The 18044-nt window shown below is 38.7% G+C and overlaps 1 protein-coding gene across 6 annotated transcripts; it reads right to left on the minus strand.

Annotated features, from left to right (window-relative positions):
- Nucleotides 1–25: 25 nt before the first annotated feature.
- Nucleotides 26–17360, minus strand: Gnpda2 (glucosamine-6-phosphate deaminase 2). Of its 6 annotated transcripts, none has more exons than NM_001347363.1 (7): nucleotides 17236–17332; nucleotides 14689–14851; nucleotides 11493–11594; nucleotides 10002–10184; nucleotides 4536–4714; nucleotides 3006–3180; nucleotides 29–981 (listed from the first exon to the last, which is right to left on the minus strand). In NM_001347363.1, exons 2-7 carry the CDS (start codon nucleotides 14810–14812, stop codon nucleotides 920–922), a joined length of 825 nt encoding a protein of 274 aa, NP_001334292.1. In that variant the 5' UTR covers nucleotides 14813–14851; nucleotides 17236–17332; the 3' UTR covers nucleotides 29–919. The 6 variants fall into 6 exon arrangements, 5 of the variants coding, with proteins under 5 accessions (XP_011239067.1, NP_001334292.1, NP_001033104.1 ...); NM_001038015.2 differs by having other exon boundaries at nucleotides 4536–4720; NM_001359239.1 differs by lacking the exon at nucleotides 29–981 and adding an exon at nucleotides 1772–2469 and having other exon boundaries at nucleotides 4536–4720.
- Nucleotides 17361–18044: the final 684 nt, after the last annotated feature.

Raw genomic sequence — 18044 nt, forward strand, 5'->3', positions numbered from 1 at the left:
CACTTTTAGAAAGAAAATGAGATAATTATTTTATTGTAAACTTTATTTGTGTTAAAGATAGAAAACAATATTTTTATTTGCAACTTAATTATGCAAGTTATTGCAATTTAAATGTTTACAGTAATTTAGTACATACTTAATATCTCTTTAGACATATATAAGGATGATTTACAAAATTTAACAATAATCAGAAAATGTTTTTCAAAAGGATTTTATTTAATTTGTAGCTAGGTATAAAGCTCATAATTGCCAATATACTTATGAAGGGCATTAACCCGGTCATTAAATAAAAATAAGCATATCTGTAAAAAAGTACTACATAAGAAGGTGCATAGAAGCATGCACTTACACATACTTTCTGAAAGGATGTAAACTACTTTAGGGCACTGTCATCTCTTCAGATTTCCTTGATTAATGAATAGCAGGACTTGTGATGTCCAGATGCTACTGCAGAAAGATGACTAAGGCAACTACAGGCAAAAAGCATGTGTATGATGCACAAAAAATATCCATTCCAAAAGTGAAGGTTTGTAATGAGAGCAGGATGACATTGGAAAGGCTTGGAGTGTCTTCAAACAAGTCAGAGATTATGCCACTGACAAGACCCAAGAGTGCAGATCTCTTAAAATGCACACATTTCACTGCTATACTGTTTATAGGTAGCTATATAGTGTCTATACTTTATAATAGCCAAAGAACTTTGGGATCCAATTACTTCTAGAACCTAGTGTAAAACAGACATATTCTAAATATGGAATGTTTAACACACCGTGGTCTTTTTCTTTATAAATGAATCTTCCTATTTCTCCATGTTGTCATTTTTTTTTGTTTTTGTTTTTCGAGACATATTGTTATCATATTGCATAAGCTGAAATTTTATCAGTATGGAAAGGTTCTTCGGAGCACAACTGGGTCTCCTTCAGTTCCCTTCTTTCATACTGTAGAGTGGGTCCACAAGTTTATTGTGCACATGCATTAAACCTTAAAAGGAAGAAAAAAGCATAATTCTAGTTGTAATTTTGTTAATTTTGACCGTTTACATAAGAACAGATTTATAAGACAGACTATTTCATTCTTAGATGATTATAAGGTCTACAGAAACTAAGAACTACAATGTATACATTATCAGAGTAGACGTGGACTGAGTAGATACTCTGGGAGTCCCAGTGCAGCCTGAGTGCTTGCCTTGCAGAGCCCTGGAGAGGCAGGCTGGCAAAGTTGAATATGGCTGGTCAATACATTTGTCTAGAAATGGAGGTTTTGATTTTATGGCAGTGGCTCTAGTTGGTGACAATAAGGGACCCAGACTGTCATGATAAGATAGATGCCTTCCAAAATACTACCCTATGCCATCTTTTGGGTGAAATGCATGTGGTAACTTGGTTGCATCCATGTGTATGAGTCCCAGTGTCAAGGGTCCCCCTTTACCACCTACACCTCATTGTTAGAGATTTCTCACTGATTACAGACATTAACTGGGAGTAACTCTGGCTGGTTAGCATGCTCTGGAGATCGCTGTGTCTGACTCCCAGCCCTAGGTTAGATGGCACGCACCACCATGCTCTGCCTGTTAATGTAGATACTGGGTGATCTGTACTTGGTTCCTCATGATCCTAAAGCAGGCTTTCAACTGAGCCATGTCCCAGCCTCTCTACTGACTTTGGAATGTGTAGCTACAAACCGGGTTGGTTACAAGCTTACCCACAGAATGTTTACCAAAACAACACAGGCATATGTTTTAAATAATTTGGTGTGGAAACTTAGACTTTAAATTTAAGTAGACTTTAATAACCATTTTATAATGAATACGCATGCTTTAGAGGGGAAGTTTTCTAATGGGTATGTATGCTTGTAAGTCACATGGTAAAGCCTCTTTTCCAGATACACGTCTTAAGTAGTACGTATCTTTTAAAATGAAAAAAAAAAATTAAGATCTTACAAGATTGGCTTTGACAGAATCAATGAGCTAAGTAAAATTTTATAGTTTGGGAAGCAAAGAAATCAGTTAAATTTTCCAGGCCATTAAAAACTCATAAAAGCTATAGGGAAGGGATTTAGTTTCTTCAGAAAATTGGCCACTGGACTTGGGAGAAAGGTGTGAGAAATGCGGATTCCCTGTTAAGAAGGCCTCAGAAAGCATTTTCCACCTAGAAAAGAAGATCATATCCAGGGAACAAGCAAAGAGCTCTAGGAAGTGCTCCCCTAAGAGAAACCCTGGGGCATCCTCAAATCAGGGAAGGAAGAAGCATCCCATTGTGTGGAGCAACTGAAAATGAGAAGGCTGAGCTCTCACAGCTCAGGCACAGCAGCACCTCAGCTATCACGAGGCCCAACAGACTGGACATCCAAGGTAAAGAACTCTCAAGCCAGGGATTGCCATGTAGTTTTTGTAGAAGATCATCTAGACCAGTGGTTCTCAACCTTCCTAATGCTGCGACTCTTTAATATAGTTCTTCATGCTGTGGTAACCTTCAAACATAAAATTATTTTCATTGCTACTTCGTAAATACTACAGGAAAAAGGAAAAGGGAAATCAACACACGGACATCTAAAGCGACCAAAGTGATTTGCTGGTTATTTTATACTGTGTTAAAGTGTGCCGACTGTAACATTAACTTTAGCACACTGAAATGGATGTGTCTGACATCAGGGAGCTTAGATGGAATCGTGGGTAAGACATGGACGGATGAGGCAGAACTCCCAAATGTTACCAAAAGAAAAGAAAAACAAAACAAAACAAAACAACCCAAAGACCCAGAAAGGACATTACTGAGTTATTTGATCTTGTATATTCGATATGAAACTAAAATACATCATGAGATTTCAAAGAAAAATGTCATGAAAACCCTGAAAAGTTTTATCTGAGATGCTGTAGTCCTTGAAAATTATTTTGTTAGCATAATGCCAGTTTTCAGCAGGCCCCACTGAGAGATTAAAGTCCACAGTTATAAAGGTTTATCATCCACTAGAAGTACCTAATACGCATATTAAAATTCAATGCTCACCTTTAAAGTATTTCACAGTTTTAACTCTTAATTCTAGAGTGGCATCTTCATCACATACAAAAATAGTGCGTGGATGTTGCTGGAAAGCGGACACCGTCCACATGTGATTGACTCCTTCTTCCATGGCTTTGTACAGCGCGAAGGCCTTGTGCGCACCTGTTATGAGGATCATCACCTGCAGAATCGAGAGCACCACTTGTTAACAGTAGGAAGCTCTAGAACATGTAAGTGAGGACCAGAGGTATTATTAATGTATAAAGCACATGCCTGGGAAAGACCTTCCTGATTGGAAAAAAATTAATTTTCATTGGGAAACTGAGCCTTAACTAATAGTCAACGAATCGCCTTAAAGCCATTTGCCCTCTGAAAGCAAAAATTAATTTATTTGATATAAGGCAAGCAAAAAAAATAATGATTTCTAAATTAATTCTCCTTGTTGAACATTATTACCCACAGTGTTACATAAGAATGAAATATTTGTTACAGAAATAACCAAAATGCAATGTGTAGGTGTGTAGCACATGTACAAAGATGCACACTTCTGGCCGACTCAGGTCATTTTACTTGGAGCTCTGCTGTAGGAATGGAAGTCCCTTAGGTCATTAGCATGCCAAAATCTCATAGGAACTCCTTAGAAGGCAGCCGAATCAAATGCTTCTTTTAAAAAGTACTAAATGGCCTTTTATTTATTTATGTGTGTGTTTGTGTTTGTGTTTGTGTGTGTGTGTGTGTGTGTGTGTGTGTGTGTGTGTGTGTGTAGCCATTCGAACTCTCCTTCCAAAATGTGGGCCTCAGGGATTAAACTATGGGGAAACCAAGATAGCCAGTCCTCCTAATTGTAGTCAAAAGCACTTTAGGTTAATCCATCCCATGAGCTCCAAAACTATGTAGGTAGAGCATTATCTCTATACCCCTTTCCCACCTGCCCTTTCCTAAGACTATTCAAATGACAACTGAACCACAAGGTTACTGTGGTGGTTTGTATATGCTTGGCCCAGGGAATGGCATTATCAGGAGCTGTGGCCTTGTTGGAGTAAATGTGTCACTGTGTTGATGGGCTTTGAGACCCTCCTCCTAGCCATGCGAGAACCAGTCTTCTGTTTGTCTTCTAAACAAGATATAGAACTCTCAGTTCCTCCAGCACCATGACCGCCTGGATGCTGCCATGCTTCCTGCCATGATGATAATGAACTGAACCTCAGAACCAGTAAGCCAGCCCTAATTGTTCTTTTTAAGAGTTGCCTTGGTCATGGTGTCTGTTCACAGCAGTAAAATCTTATCTAAGACTGTAAGACTGTAGGAGCTCAAACTGCAAAGCATGAATAGGCAGATGAAGGAGCCCCTGAATGGAAGGCTCCTGGTGCCTGGGTTATAACTGAACACTTACATTTACTTGATTCTTAACAATGAGAATGGCAAAAGTTAGTGACTGGAAATTAAGCATTTTTATTGAAAACAAGATGACTCTAAAATATTAAGCACCATAATTATTCAACCTCAAAGAAAAATAATCAAAAAGCCATTTCTTACCTCCCTAGCATCCATCACTGTCCCCACACCAACAGTCAGAGCCATGGTTGGCACTTTTGATAAATCTCCATCAAAATATTTAGCATTTGCCAAAATGGTGTCCATTGCTAGCGTCTTTAATCTCGTTCTTGATACTAAACTGGATCCTGGTTCATTGAAAGCAATATGGCCATCTGGACCTATTCCTTTCAAAAAACAGATATGCACACTCATATAAACATGAAATAAACAAGGTTTCAAACATATACTATATTTTCTCAAATTTCAACATAGTTATAAAAGGCAAAGAAATAACCACAAGCATACTTACCTTATTTTAGAACTGAATTCATACTATTGGATTACAATGTTTGTGTCTGCATTTCATTTAGTATTTTCATATGTGCTGAATACACAGCATGGGATGACATGTATGTAGTCCTAGTGATAGCAGGGAAGCATCACATTTATATAGCACTACAGGCTTAGAAAGCATTTACACAACATATAGTATCTGGTAATTTTGTGGCTACTTTTTGGGAACACAAAAAGGAACGGAAGTGAACGCCTCAACTGTTGCTGATATTCAGGGCTGCAGTTTAGTAAACAAAGAGATACATTCAAGTCTTAGCCGTCTGACTACTGCCTGCGCCTGGGTCTGTATATCCTCACTGTGCTTTGCTTTCCTTCCGTTTAGGGCAGGTAATTAACTACGGTTCCCTTTTAGTTTAGTTTCCTCATGAATTTGCATAAGACAATAGGTGCATTTCAAGCTTTCTGATTTTTCTCTACAATTGAATACACACACACACACACACACACACACACACACACACGTAAAATACAACCAAACAAACAAAATGCATAAAATTACACTTGGCTTTACTGGAATACATGCATGGTCTTTTCTGTTACACTTCATTTCCTTAGTCCTGCAAGAAGGGAATGCTGGCTATTAATGGCTAGACTGATTTCATGACATACAGGTAACAACTACAGTGACCTATACACACCTGCTATATTCTATGATGGCTTCTAAAATATCAAAAAGAACATGGTATTTCTTATTTGAAGACAATTAAAGGTAATTCCCTTCATAAAATCAAGAACCTTTTAAAATGTATCCTAGTTACCAGACTTAGAGCAACTTCCATTAAAAACTAAACCCACCAATTCTCTAATTAAAATCTCTTACATGTATACTCCACATGTTTACATTAAGGAGACAACAGGTATATTTCACTGATACTTGTTGTATAGGTAAGTTTCTCAAGCCATAATAAAATATAGCAAGCTACAATCTAGTTTCGAAGGATTAAGAAAAACACAGTATGAAGCAAATGTTCTAAAACATAACAACCTATCAGTGATTAATGTGGGGATGTACATTTTTAATAAGGACTTACATATGGTTAATATTCAAGTATTATTTCCATTCCTAAGTACAGACTTAGTTTCTAATATGTTTTAATTACACTTGAATGCATTTTTTCAATATACTGCTTTACTCTTGGGTATACAAATGCAGTATTTGTATACTGTCTTTATATGCACACAGAAGAAAGGTTAGAGCTAGAAACATAAAACCTTCAGAAAACTAATCAGAGGTCCCCTATTATTGATGTGTTTAGTGGTGACCTAGGCCACAGAGAGCATACGGATGACCTGAGATTCGGTCAAGTGTACTATTAGAAGAGCACCACGACAGCTGCTTTCTGCCACAACTGACAGACTGTCATTCCTGATCATGCTTTATGTTCCACTAGCTCTGCGTCCTTCACATTTACATTAGGGTCTCAGCATCCTCTCAGGAACTCACTGGTGGGATTATGTTAGACATCTTCCCTTCGTTCCTAGAGTTCTGTGGGTGGTTTGTAAACTTCCTTTGAGTAAGGCTTTGTGCGTCTCATTACTGCTCAGTAGAAAACATTACACCCAAGAGACACTCAATAAGGGAGAGCTGAATGAATTAATGCATGATACTTCTCGTTGGTTGGCTCTGCAGTTTCTCCCCGCTACACAGCTTCTGCTCCACTCCTCACTATAGGTAGCGGGGGTCAGGGAGTGAGGATCTCAAAGGTAATTCCTTATGTCCCTATCATACTGGGTGGGAGTGGCAAGAGAAAAGGACTCCAAGCTGAAGCAAGGGAAATCTCTCTAGAGCTGATCTTTACCTGATGCACAGAAACAAAGGAAACACAAACATGGAACTACACGACAGCTGCTGGCTAAGGGGCCGTTGCTTCTGAGAGCTGAGGCTCTCTGGGTCTTTCCAAACAATCAGTGCTTGATCCCTTCTCTAGAATTGGTGAACGATACCAGAATCATTTCAATGAACACACCATGAGTCCCCTTCTAGTTACCCAGCTATTGCCAAAGGCTTCTGCAACAATTAAACAAGTATGAAAGTTTCCCCCAGTCTTCTTTAAATTTTATATATCAAAATTTAAGTAATTACACTTAAGTTTCTTTATCTACACCTTAGCGCTGGGTCCTCCTGAGATACCTAGGATGGACCTTACCTTTCTTAACATTTCTGCCATCCGAGGAAGAATGAAAGCTCTCCGAGTATTGTTTCCCCTTTTCTCTTTTCTCCCGAGGGAAAGGAACCCACGTTCTAATTCCCTGGGTGAACAGCAGTGAATTTACGTTCTTAGACTCTTCTAGTCCTAGGCCGATTCACAGTGGGGAGAAAACCAATACTGGCTTCAAGCCCGACCTACAGTCTCTAGCCCAACTTTACCTTTCATAAAGCTGATATTTTGATCCCATTTGGCACAGTTCTTAGTGTTTTTATTAACCAAACCCTGGAACAAAAGAAGGGTAAGTGGTAAGATCCAGATACCAAGCCTCATCTTAAAAATTCCAAAGACAATAACCTACATCCCGAAATGCAGAGGCAAAGGAGATTCTTTCATAAACAAGTACTTGTCCAACCACCATTACCCAGAGAGGAAGGCAGAGCATAAGCTAACGCCCCTCTCCATGCACAGAAATCACACTTTCTACATGGTACAAATAAAATGTCAGGCCCTGGATCATCAGCCTCCAATGAAAATGCTAATGAAAGAGGGAACACAAGGTCCCCCAATGAAGGAGCTAGAGAAAGTACAGAAGGAGCTGAAGGGGTCTGAAGCCCCATAGGAGGAACATCAATATGAACTAACCAGTACCCCCAGAGCTCCTTGGAACCACCAATCAAAGAAAACACATGGTGAAACTTGTGGCTCCAGCTGCATGTGTAGCAGAGGATGGCCTAGTTTGTCATCAATGGGAGGAGAGGCCCTTGGTCCTGTGACGGTTCTATGCCCCAGTGCAGTGGAATGCCAGGGCCAGGAATGGGAGTGGGAGGGGTGGTGAGCAGGGGAAGGGGGGAGGGGATAGGGATTTTCAGAGGGGAAACTAGGAAAGAGGATAACATCTGAAATGTAAATAAAGAAAATATCTAATATATAAGAATTTTCTTAAGAATGTTTTCTGTTTGGGGGTAGTAAAGAAATAACTATAGGAAGCTTAAGATAAAGGTGGTTAGAAAACAGCACCAGTAAGAGTCAGTGAGAAGCGGATGTTTAACTTGCACTCCAGTTACTTGGAAGGGAGACATGCTCTTTGAGGACTCAGACCAAAAGCATAAGTGGAAAAAAAAAGAGACATGACTTAAAGCAATAGAAAATGATGAGTTTCTACAGAAAGACCGAGAGTTGCAGTCTCAGAAAATCTACTAGAGTCTGAATGCTTTCTAGACAAGAACATGAGCGTCTTGTCAGCCATTCTCTTGCCACTAAGTTAATTTTGTGTGCACTGAATCTACGAGGGATTTGCTGCATGGACCCTTCTGTAAAGTCAGAAGATTAACAGGAAACATAAATGTCTACAAATGAAAACATTTTTCAAACAACCATTTTAATCATTAATCTCTAACATAACAGTGTGTGTTTTCACTATAACAGTAAATTTTTTTAAATCATTTCTTGGAAAAATAAAACTAAGATAAACTGTTTACGAACAGTATAGTTCATTAATAGTTCATTAATTTTATTTCGATATGGAAATTACAAAAGTCTGTCTATAGGTATTTCCAAGCATCTGCTATTTGAGCCTTAATACTGGCAGGTAAAATGGTAGTTGTTTCGCCATGGAACCCTATTTACAAAGCTTGGTTATGAAAGTGCTCTACAGAATTACTAAAGTGATAGTAGCAAGATTTATTTAAAATGCATGACATTCTATTTAAAATAGAAATAGTAAACAAAAATTTTTGCTCAGACAAATAACAATTCTATCTATGCAAGAAAATGATCAGTACTGGCTCTCTACACATAAATAAAACTTTCTTCAGAAAAGAGTACAGTCACACTTGGTCATTTATAAAAATAAAAAAAAATAATTAGATAAGAACCACAGGAAATTCACAGACAATGACATTAGTCTCGATGGCTCATGGGAGACAACACCAAGTGACCATGAGTCAGCTGTATGCCAGGCAACATTCTAAGGCATTTTAAGCATGTTATAAAACACTGCATTTTCACTGTTGAGAAATCCTGACTTACACATGATTTAGTTACATGGGGACCTTCAATAACCTGAACAGGCATCCACAGAGACGGAAGATGCAAACATGAGACTTACTGTAAAACCCATCAGCATCCAAGCACCTCAATCGTCCTCAGCCACTTCAACCATGAATCCACCTCAGTACAACCCTAGAGCAGACAGTTCTGGGAAACTGCCTCATGAATCAGATACAGAGTCTACCTAGGTAGTTTAGACCACAGGTGTGTTTCTTAAATACTAAAGACAGAGAAAATGGTTTGGGCTTTAATGTACTTGATTTATACTTTTCTGATGGCAACAACCTTCTCATGATGTTTCATACTGCTACATTTATAAACCCACATACATAGACATAAATATATCATTTTAATTTATAAGTGAAATTTGGTTAACCAACCATTCATTCTCTTTGGAATTTATTAAGGCACTCACAGAAATGAACTGGTCTAAAATCTGGTGACATACACACAAAAAACAAGTCTCATGTCACTCATAACTGATTTGAATGATCTTAGCATAACTGGAGTAATCTGATAAAAATCCACCCATTTCTCACACATATTCAGCTCTGTTAAGCAGCCTGTGCTACAGCAAAATAACCAAAACACGCAGGACGATGACCTGAAAGAGGATGGGCAGGACGTGGTAAACCGCCAACCTTAAGAGGTAATCAGAATAGGGATGGGGGCTACTTCTCAAGGCCTAATGTGAGCAATGTGTTAACTGTGGCAATCTTAACTTCAGCTCTACCTTATCTGTACTTTTTTAAATGAAAATAAAATAAAATTGGAATCCTTCTATTTCTGTAGTTAGATATTAACAGTCACTAACAGGTGTCCTTTGCGTTATGACACTTTTGTTCTTTTTTTTTTAAAAACACTCTTCAAATATTAGCAGACAAATGATTGATGCCAATGACTTCTTACATACCTCCAACAAAAAGGTCTATTCCTCCAGCTTCTTTGATTTTCTCCTCAAATGCATCACACTCTGCCTGCAGATCTGCAGCGTTCCCATCGAGGATGTGAGCATTGTTCGGATCTATATCGATATGCTTAAAGAAGTTATTCCACATATAAGAATGGTAACTTTCAGGGTGGTTTCTTGGAAGTCCTAAATAGGAAATTAATAATAAAAATACAACTTTTCCAATAAAGCTTTATAGTACATTAAATTTAAAAATGTTTGGCTTAATACATGCTTCATATATACATGTGCCACCTCATATTTCTACACCAACAATGAATTTGTAAATGCAGATGAAAATGCTATCATCATTCTCATTTTATAGATGAGGACATGAAGCCAGAACCTCCCCCAAATCATACAGCTGATGCAGGTTTGCAGTGCACATACTGCAAGTCTAGTTCACTCACTTAGTTACTATATACTTCTAAAACATGAGCAAAAAAAAAAATTGTCACCCTTTGAATAGCTTTTATTTTTTTTTTTGACGTTACAATACAGTTACATCATTTCCTTTTCCTCCCTCCAGGGCCTTCCGTGTACCTTGCTTCCTGCCTCACTCTTTTAAATTCTTGACCTCATGTTTTTTATTGTTGTTACATATGTGTGTGTGTATGTGTATACACATTTATATATTCATAAATATACAACCAACCACAGCATATTTTGTCCATATATAATGTTACTTGTATATATCTGGCTTGAGGGCTGGCCATCTGGTATTGAATAACCAACTGGTGTGGCATTCCTTAGTTCCTGTAGTTCTGTGTGCCACATTGAGGCTCTTGAGATTTCACTTCCCACATTAGCATGTATATCCATGACAACTTTGTTAAAGCCATGTTTAGGCAGGCGGGGGTGAAACTTCATGGGTGGAAGCCACACCCATAGTGTATATATATATTTTTTAAAGAATTAACTGCAGGACACATTAGTCTTGTATGCACCCAGTTATTTGGCTGTAACTTATATAGACATTGAAAAATTATTCTGCTATTTATGCTTTAGTAAAGAATTTCTAAAAATCATAGATCCGTTCAGTTAAGCAAGTTTAACAGAATTCACAAGTTTTGTGGGTGGTAACACAAATAACACTTAATTTGGCAGAAAAAAAAAGAGGCTATATGAACTACCTGTACATATGTATCACTTAATTCTTTATAATTTTAATTATCCCTCATGGAAAGGAGCAAAGCAGCAATAGAGGAGGACAGGGAGAAAGAAAAAGAGAAAAAAGGAGGGGGAGAGAGAACGGCTATCATTGACTTGTGAATGGAGGGATGTGCAAAGTCACATCATAGGTAAGAGGCAGAATGAATGCATATCTCCAAGTTGTATATCCCGTTACACTGTGCTGGAATCAATTTCACCACAGACCAGTACGCAAGGGTCTCAAATTCTAGCCATACATGATATTCAACATGTAATATATATATACATTAAAATATAACTTACCGACATATTCATCCATGTTAAAAGTCTTCACATATTTAAATGAAAGGTTTCCACTCTTGTGGTATTCGATTAGCTTTTTATAACATCCTAAAGGTGTACTCCCTAAAAAAGATAAAGTCACCAATTTTTCAAATTACTTGAAAATCTACTTAAATATACTTATAATTAAATTTTTATGTGTAACATTCTACATTACAAAACAGGCAAGCAACTTAAATGCAGACAATGTTCATGACAGATTGAGGCAGCTTCTTTCCACGATGCCTAGAGATTTCATTAAACCACGATTTGTTAGTAAAGCTGGAAGCCTATCCACATAAATGGAAGGTGGAAAGGTATTCCGCACTGTTCTCAGTATTTTGAATTGCTTTTGCAAACTATAAAACTCAAATCTTTAAACACTTGATGAGAGAAATCGAGTTGCATCGCGAGTGATACAAGGTAACACAGGAGGGACTCTCTGTAGCTCAGGCTTCTGGTTTTTGTTTCTCACTGACCTTCCACGTGTTTCCCTTCAAAGGCTTAGGTGAGGAAGAAAAGTGTTACACCTTTAAAACCGAAAGGACTGCTAGGAGGTCCTCAGAGGAAACATGCTCCGCTTTATGCAGTCATTATTTTATTTTATATGTTTTATAACATTATTTGATCAATTTAGCAAACAGTGTTTTGTTTTTATTTCTCCATGATATATATGATACAAAAGAGAAGTTTATCAGCTTATGGGTCCCCTCCCCCTTTCGTTTATTAAATTTGTTTTGTAGTTTTCATTATAACCACAAGAAAAACGGCAACTTTACTAGCATGTGACCTGACCTTTTCCACCTGGATGGAATGGATTTCTGATCAACTCATTATCACGAAACAAAAACACCACAAAAATATTTTTCTGGAGTAGTACTTAGACTGAGGCAGTACTTAGCCATCTACTAGATTAAAAAACAGTCTCTGGCCGAAACAACACAGGGAGAGTAGGGTTTCAGAAGTGGTAGACTGTCTCCCCTCAGTTAAGTAGACAACATAACAAATGGCTATGAATAATAAATACCTCATAGGTGCAGAAGAGAGATGATTAATGGATTTCAAAGCAAAGCATATGTTAGCTTACAAGTTACTTATAAGTTATGGATAAATATGTGGGTAAAATGTTTCTCTCTTTCTATTTCTAGAAGCACAGGACTCTTCCTCTGTTAGAAAGCCAGGAGGCACTCAATTTAAGTCCATCTGCATTTTCTTCCACTGTAAAGTGGCCACAATGGTAGAAAACCTTAGAGAATTCTAGGGTATGGCAATGAAGCAAAAAGACTACAATTTTATTGCCAAAAGAATGATTTAAGACATCATTTCATTGAAGTCATGAAGGGCTGAAACCCTGACAACCATAAAGTGATTTGTAAAACAGGCAAAAGATGGAGAAAAAAGGCTCACAGATAACATCTATGTGCCCAGCACGTAGCTATATGCTATGAAGGTGTTTCCACACATCCCCTTATATAAATCTCAAATCCTGGAAAACTGGCAGGTTTATTTCTTATTGGAAATATAAGAACCAGGTTGAAAAAGATGAATGAATTTGCTAAATGCCAAATGGCAATGAAGCCAGGGATGCAAAATCAGGTCTGTTAGTTAAGAAAAAAACATACACAGATATAACAGGGCAGTGACTCGGTAAAACAAAAGCAAGCCGGAGAGTTCAGGCATAGCCTCTGAACCGCAAGCAGCCCAATTCAGGGCAAGGGAGTGTTGAAAGTAAGGTTCCCAGGTCACAATATGCAGGTAAAAAAAAACATCACTTAAAACTACACGCATGACCCAGAAATCACGCTTGGCGGGAGAATGACTAATGTACGTACAGAACGTTGTTTTTAACCTCAAACTGCATGTTCCAGTTTCGAAAGTGGAAGAAACAATCAACAAAGAGAATGGAATAAAATGCCAGCAAGGGTTTCTCAGGTCCTTGGCAGGTCAACACTTGTAAATGTAAATACATAAGGTAAGCATTTAGCACTCGCTGCTAACAGGCAGTACTTTGAAGTCTCTCTCCCCTCAACTACTCTATTATTTCTGTGTCAAAACTGAGACAGCCTGATTCACATAGGCAGCCTGAGAATAAGCCATTGTGTGCAAACAGAGGCAGAGGCTTGCTGAGCCATCCAGGCCTACATGAGGGTGCTGAGGTGAACGTGCTCTGTGAGTACGCCTAGGTAACAGCGATATCCCTTTGTCCTTCTCCCCAGGACCTTCTGTCCTAGGCAAAAAAGTGAGGGAACGAAACAGACAACCAAATTCTGTTGCAGATAAACATAATTCCTAAAAAATCGCCTTAGTAAAATGAATCATGGCAACAGGTCTTACATATTTAGAATGTCCGTGGGGAGGATCAGGAGGAAATCGTCTATTTAAATAAAACACTCATGGGAGCTTGAAGTTACATAGCATTCACTACATTCAAAAGATCCACACACACACACTGCAAACACACTGTGTTAGCTGAGCTTCAAAACAGTATTTAAGCTATAATCATTATGACTATGTTATCTTCTGTGCATGGAAGGAATCCAAAGCTCAAGGTATGTAGAATGAATACACTGCAGCCATTAACACTCAGTTCTGAGTCTCAGTGTCTCCAAACCTATCCATATAAAAGTACCCCGTGGTCAAGTGATCGTTTTAAAAAGGCAACGCTGAGAAGTAAAGCCGACACATGTAGTTGGTATGGGGGTTTATTTCTGTGATAAAGCAACAAGGGCTTTTACAATTCTCACTTGAAATACTTCTATCACAGAAGGATAAAAATTAAAAGCCTAAGAAGAGAAGAGCTCATAATAAAGGTAACATGGAGTCAAAAAAGTAGCAATGCGAAACTGAGTCATCACCTGTTAGTCATAAACGAGCTGTAAGAAATCAGGACTGATGAAGGCGGTGTCCTAGAAACTCAAGAGTACTAGAAAAGGATGCAGAAATATCACTGTCATCATTTAAAGCAGGATCCTTCTTGAGACTGCAATTTTTGGAGTAGAAGGTAAAATAGAATTTTAACAAATAGAATCCATATGTAGATAGTGCAGCAGACTGCAAATACTTCTGGCTTTATATACTAATATGTTCAGAAATTAGAAGTAGTTTACGAAGAAAGACCCTATTTCTTCCACAACTGTACATAATGTGAGTATATAAAAATAAAAAGTATGGTTTATACCTGTTGGTAAGCCCAGGGAAAAGTACCTGTCCTGTCCGGGTTTGAATTTTATGATACGATTGCAGATGTACTTGGCTGCCCATTCGCTGGCCAAGTCATAGTTATCAAGAATTACAAGCCTCATTATGGGTGATGCACAGCTCTCGGTCCAAGAGGTTGAAACCTGTGGAAATTCATAGAGTACTTTAGACATTGTTCAGACACACAGTATATGATATGTTGATTTTAAAAAAGAGCAATACTTAAGGAGGGCATACACACATAAAATACAATGCATACCTGAAACAGTACAATACAATTACTACCGGGAACAGTAGGAATAGCACTCTTTTTTGTCAAAAACGCACTGAGCTTCTGGCATTTTGAGTTAGGTCATTTAGATGTATATATTAATCCATAACAATCTTGTGAAGAGAACATGGACTCACATGACTTGTCTGTGGTCACATCAGTGACACAACAGAATTCAAATCCAAATGAAGCCATCACACTACACTATATACAAGTATATTATATTCTCTTATCAAAGCAGCCATCCCTGAACAAAACCAAAACAACAACAAAAACCTATCATTTCTTAACTACAAGTTCAGTACTAGAAAGCTTTAGTGCCTTTAAATTACTTACCAAAATCCAGAATTTCTGCTAAGAATACCATAATGATCAAATTTCTGTTCTGTGAAACATGTTTAAATCCCACCAGAAATAATTTTCAGCATCATTCTTTATATACCATTGAGATATCGAATGTGCATGCTCATAAGCACGCACAAGCAAACACACACACACAAAATGCAGGGAAAGGATTTTATAAGATCATACTTGACTGAAAGTGCTGGTCTCTTGGAAGAGAAATTCTTCACAAAAATGCAAATTTAGGACCGAAGTGCTTACTCTTTTACTTAAAAAAATATTACTAAGAAACTTATATATCCTATATGCAAGAAGCACAAGTCTCAGTTTTAAATTTCTATTTTCACGTTTAAATATGTCACTCACCAACACTGACCATTCAATGACATGGTGGCTTCAGCATTCCTGTTCAGTAAAGGCACTTTACACAGAATACTAAATCAAACTGTGTAAGCCAACAGGAACAGAACGTCTAATAACCAATACATGGAAACTAAATGATATTCTTAAGAACAGGACTTAGAATTCTAAAACAACAAAAAAAGTATGATCACTATAATCTAGAATTCTGGGACAATAATAAGAGATGAGCAGCGTTTATAGGAAAGAAGTCATGGAGTTTTTAAAACTCAGCCTCACAAAGGAACGCTGTCTTCATTTATGTCTATTAATAATCTAACATCAAAAATAACTTCAGAGTTATATCCAAAACTCCTAAACAACGGCTGGCTCTCACAGATATGTACTTCTAATATGATTATTCAACAAACAACCAGAAGAAAAAACAAACAAACAAAAAAAAAAAAAAAAAAAAAAACCAAAAAACAGTAAGGACCAGAAAAAGAACTTCACAGCGCTCCGGTATATCTAAGTTTTTCACACGTGCCAGGGCTCACTCCGTGTTAAACACTAAACGAGGCTCCACAGGCACACATTTAATGAGTTGACCCTGTTGCTTTAGAGTATTCGATTAACTTAATACTTTCTGAATTTCTGGTTATCCCCCACTTTCGAGGTAGAAACTGCAACTCAAATACTGCAGAAGTTACAAAGCTATTACGTTTTGGAGGGAACTGGACTTAAAACACATTTCAAATGTTTTATCCATATGGAATCACTAATAATAACTTGTAAAAGACTCTGGGCCCCTCTCCTTGGCTCCAGTAGATCTTAAAAGGAGTCAGAGAACCAGTTAGGTATCACAGTGTATTCATGCACTTGAGCTAAAATGAGAAACACTGCAAGGAAGCAACCAAAGGTCAGGCAAATTGTTTGGTTTTTACTCTGAAGGGAGTGCTCTTAAGGGAGTTCACCTCCAAAATTTCTCAGTGAACCCCCCTCACTCAGTATAAATTATTTTTATTCAGATGTCGAATACGCTCCTTTTCCTTGTTTTACAGTCATCAGAAACCTCAACTGTGGATGCTTTCTGATTCGGCATCGTGGCCAGGTAGCATTTAAACAAACAAACGCCAATTTGTCTTTAAGTGCTTACTGCAGGTGCCGATTCATTTGGGCAGGGCACCCCAGGGAAACTGGCTGAACCCAAGTCCCTGAACTCTCTATGGGGAGGTAACTTCTACACTGCGGAACTTTCACAGCTTTGGGCAGCCCAACAATCCACGCACGGGGTGTGCTGAGCTGCAGTGCTGAGCTTCTGCAACCCCCTCCCCAGATCTGCCTGCGCTGGGCCAGGACTGCTCTACCCTAAGCAGCCCGCGGCAGAGTGAGGACAGGGGGCGGACCGGCGCTGGAAACCTCCCGTGGCTCGGCTAAGGCCGATTGCACACCCCGGGCTCAGGGGCGTCAGGCAGGGGCGCCCAAGCCCTGCTAGACTTCACTCCGGGTCCGGGAATCTGCGACAACGAGCCGCGTCCAAGCCCCGCTTCGGAGCTGTGTCCCCCCTAAACTCACCGGCGGACCTACAGCCTCATCCAACGACCGAAGAGCCGGAGCTAACACACCCAGCAACCCGCCAGCGACTCCAGCCGGTGAGGACTGAGGAAGCCTGAGAACCCGGATGCAAACACAAACACAGGAAGGGACTCGGGAGGACGCTGCGCATGCGTACTGCCAAAGGTGGGGCAGGGGAGAGTGGAGCACTATCACCTGTGGCTTTTCCACCTAAGGGATGTGCTGGGCAGTCTACAGTCCTTGGGTCAGTCACCTGTCACCTCTCTCTTTCGTTAAGTCCTTCAGAAGCTGAATTGTGGTAGACTCCTTGTAGGATTGTAATGAACGATATATGACCTACTCGATCACTTCACCCCAGATATTTGCTATTCACTCTTCTCAACATCATCAACTGGCTCTCAAAAGGAATAAGAAGAGTTTATTCTGGAGTCAAGCAGGGATGCCTATGGTTAGAGAACTAGATTCCAATTAGCCCAAATACTCTCTTCCAAAGATGCAATCGTTTCATGGGGCATTTTTAGTAACAGAACAAAGGGAAAATCATAACAATATGCTTTTCAAAGGCGTTGAAGCATCAGATAGAAAGCTCCAACAAAATGGAAAATCCCTGTTATATACCTCAGTTGTTGCCTGATGATGTCTCTGGCATCTAAGTTTCTATTTGTTCCAAGAGCATTTCCCTACTAGGTTACACACACAAAGTAGGTAATAAGTGGTCATATAAAGCATTGAAACACCCCAAGATAATTTGTCTCAGCATTTCAAACAAAGAGTATGTTATAATCCCCTCTGATGGTTTAAAATAGGTG

The sequence above is a fragment of the Mus musculus genome, chromosome 5, assembly GCF_000001635.26.
Source record: "Mus musculus strain C57BL/6J chromosome 5, GRCm38.p6 C57BL/6J".
In the NCBI taxonomy this organism is placed as follows: domain Eukaryota; kingdom Metazoa; phylum Chordata; class Mammalia; order Rodentia; family Muridae; genus Mus; species Mus musculus.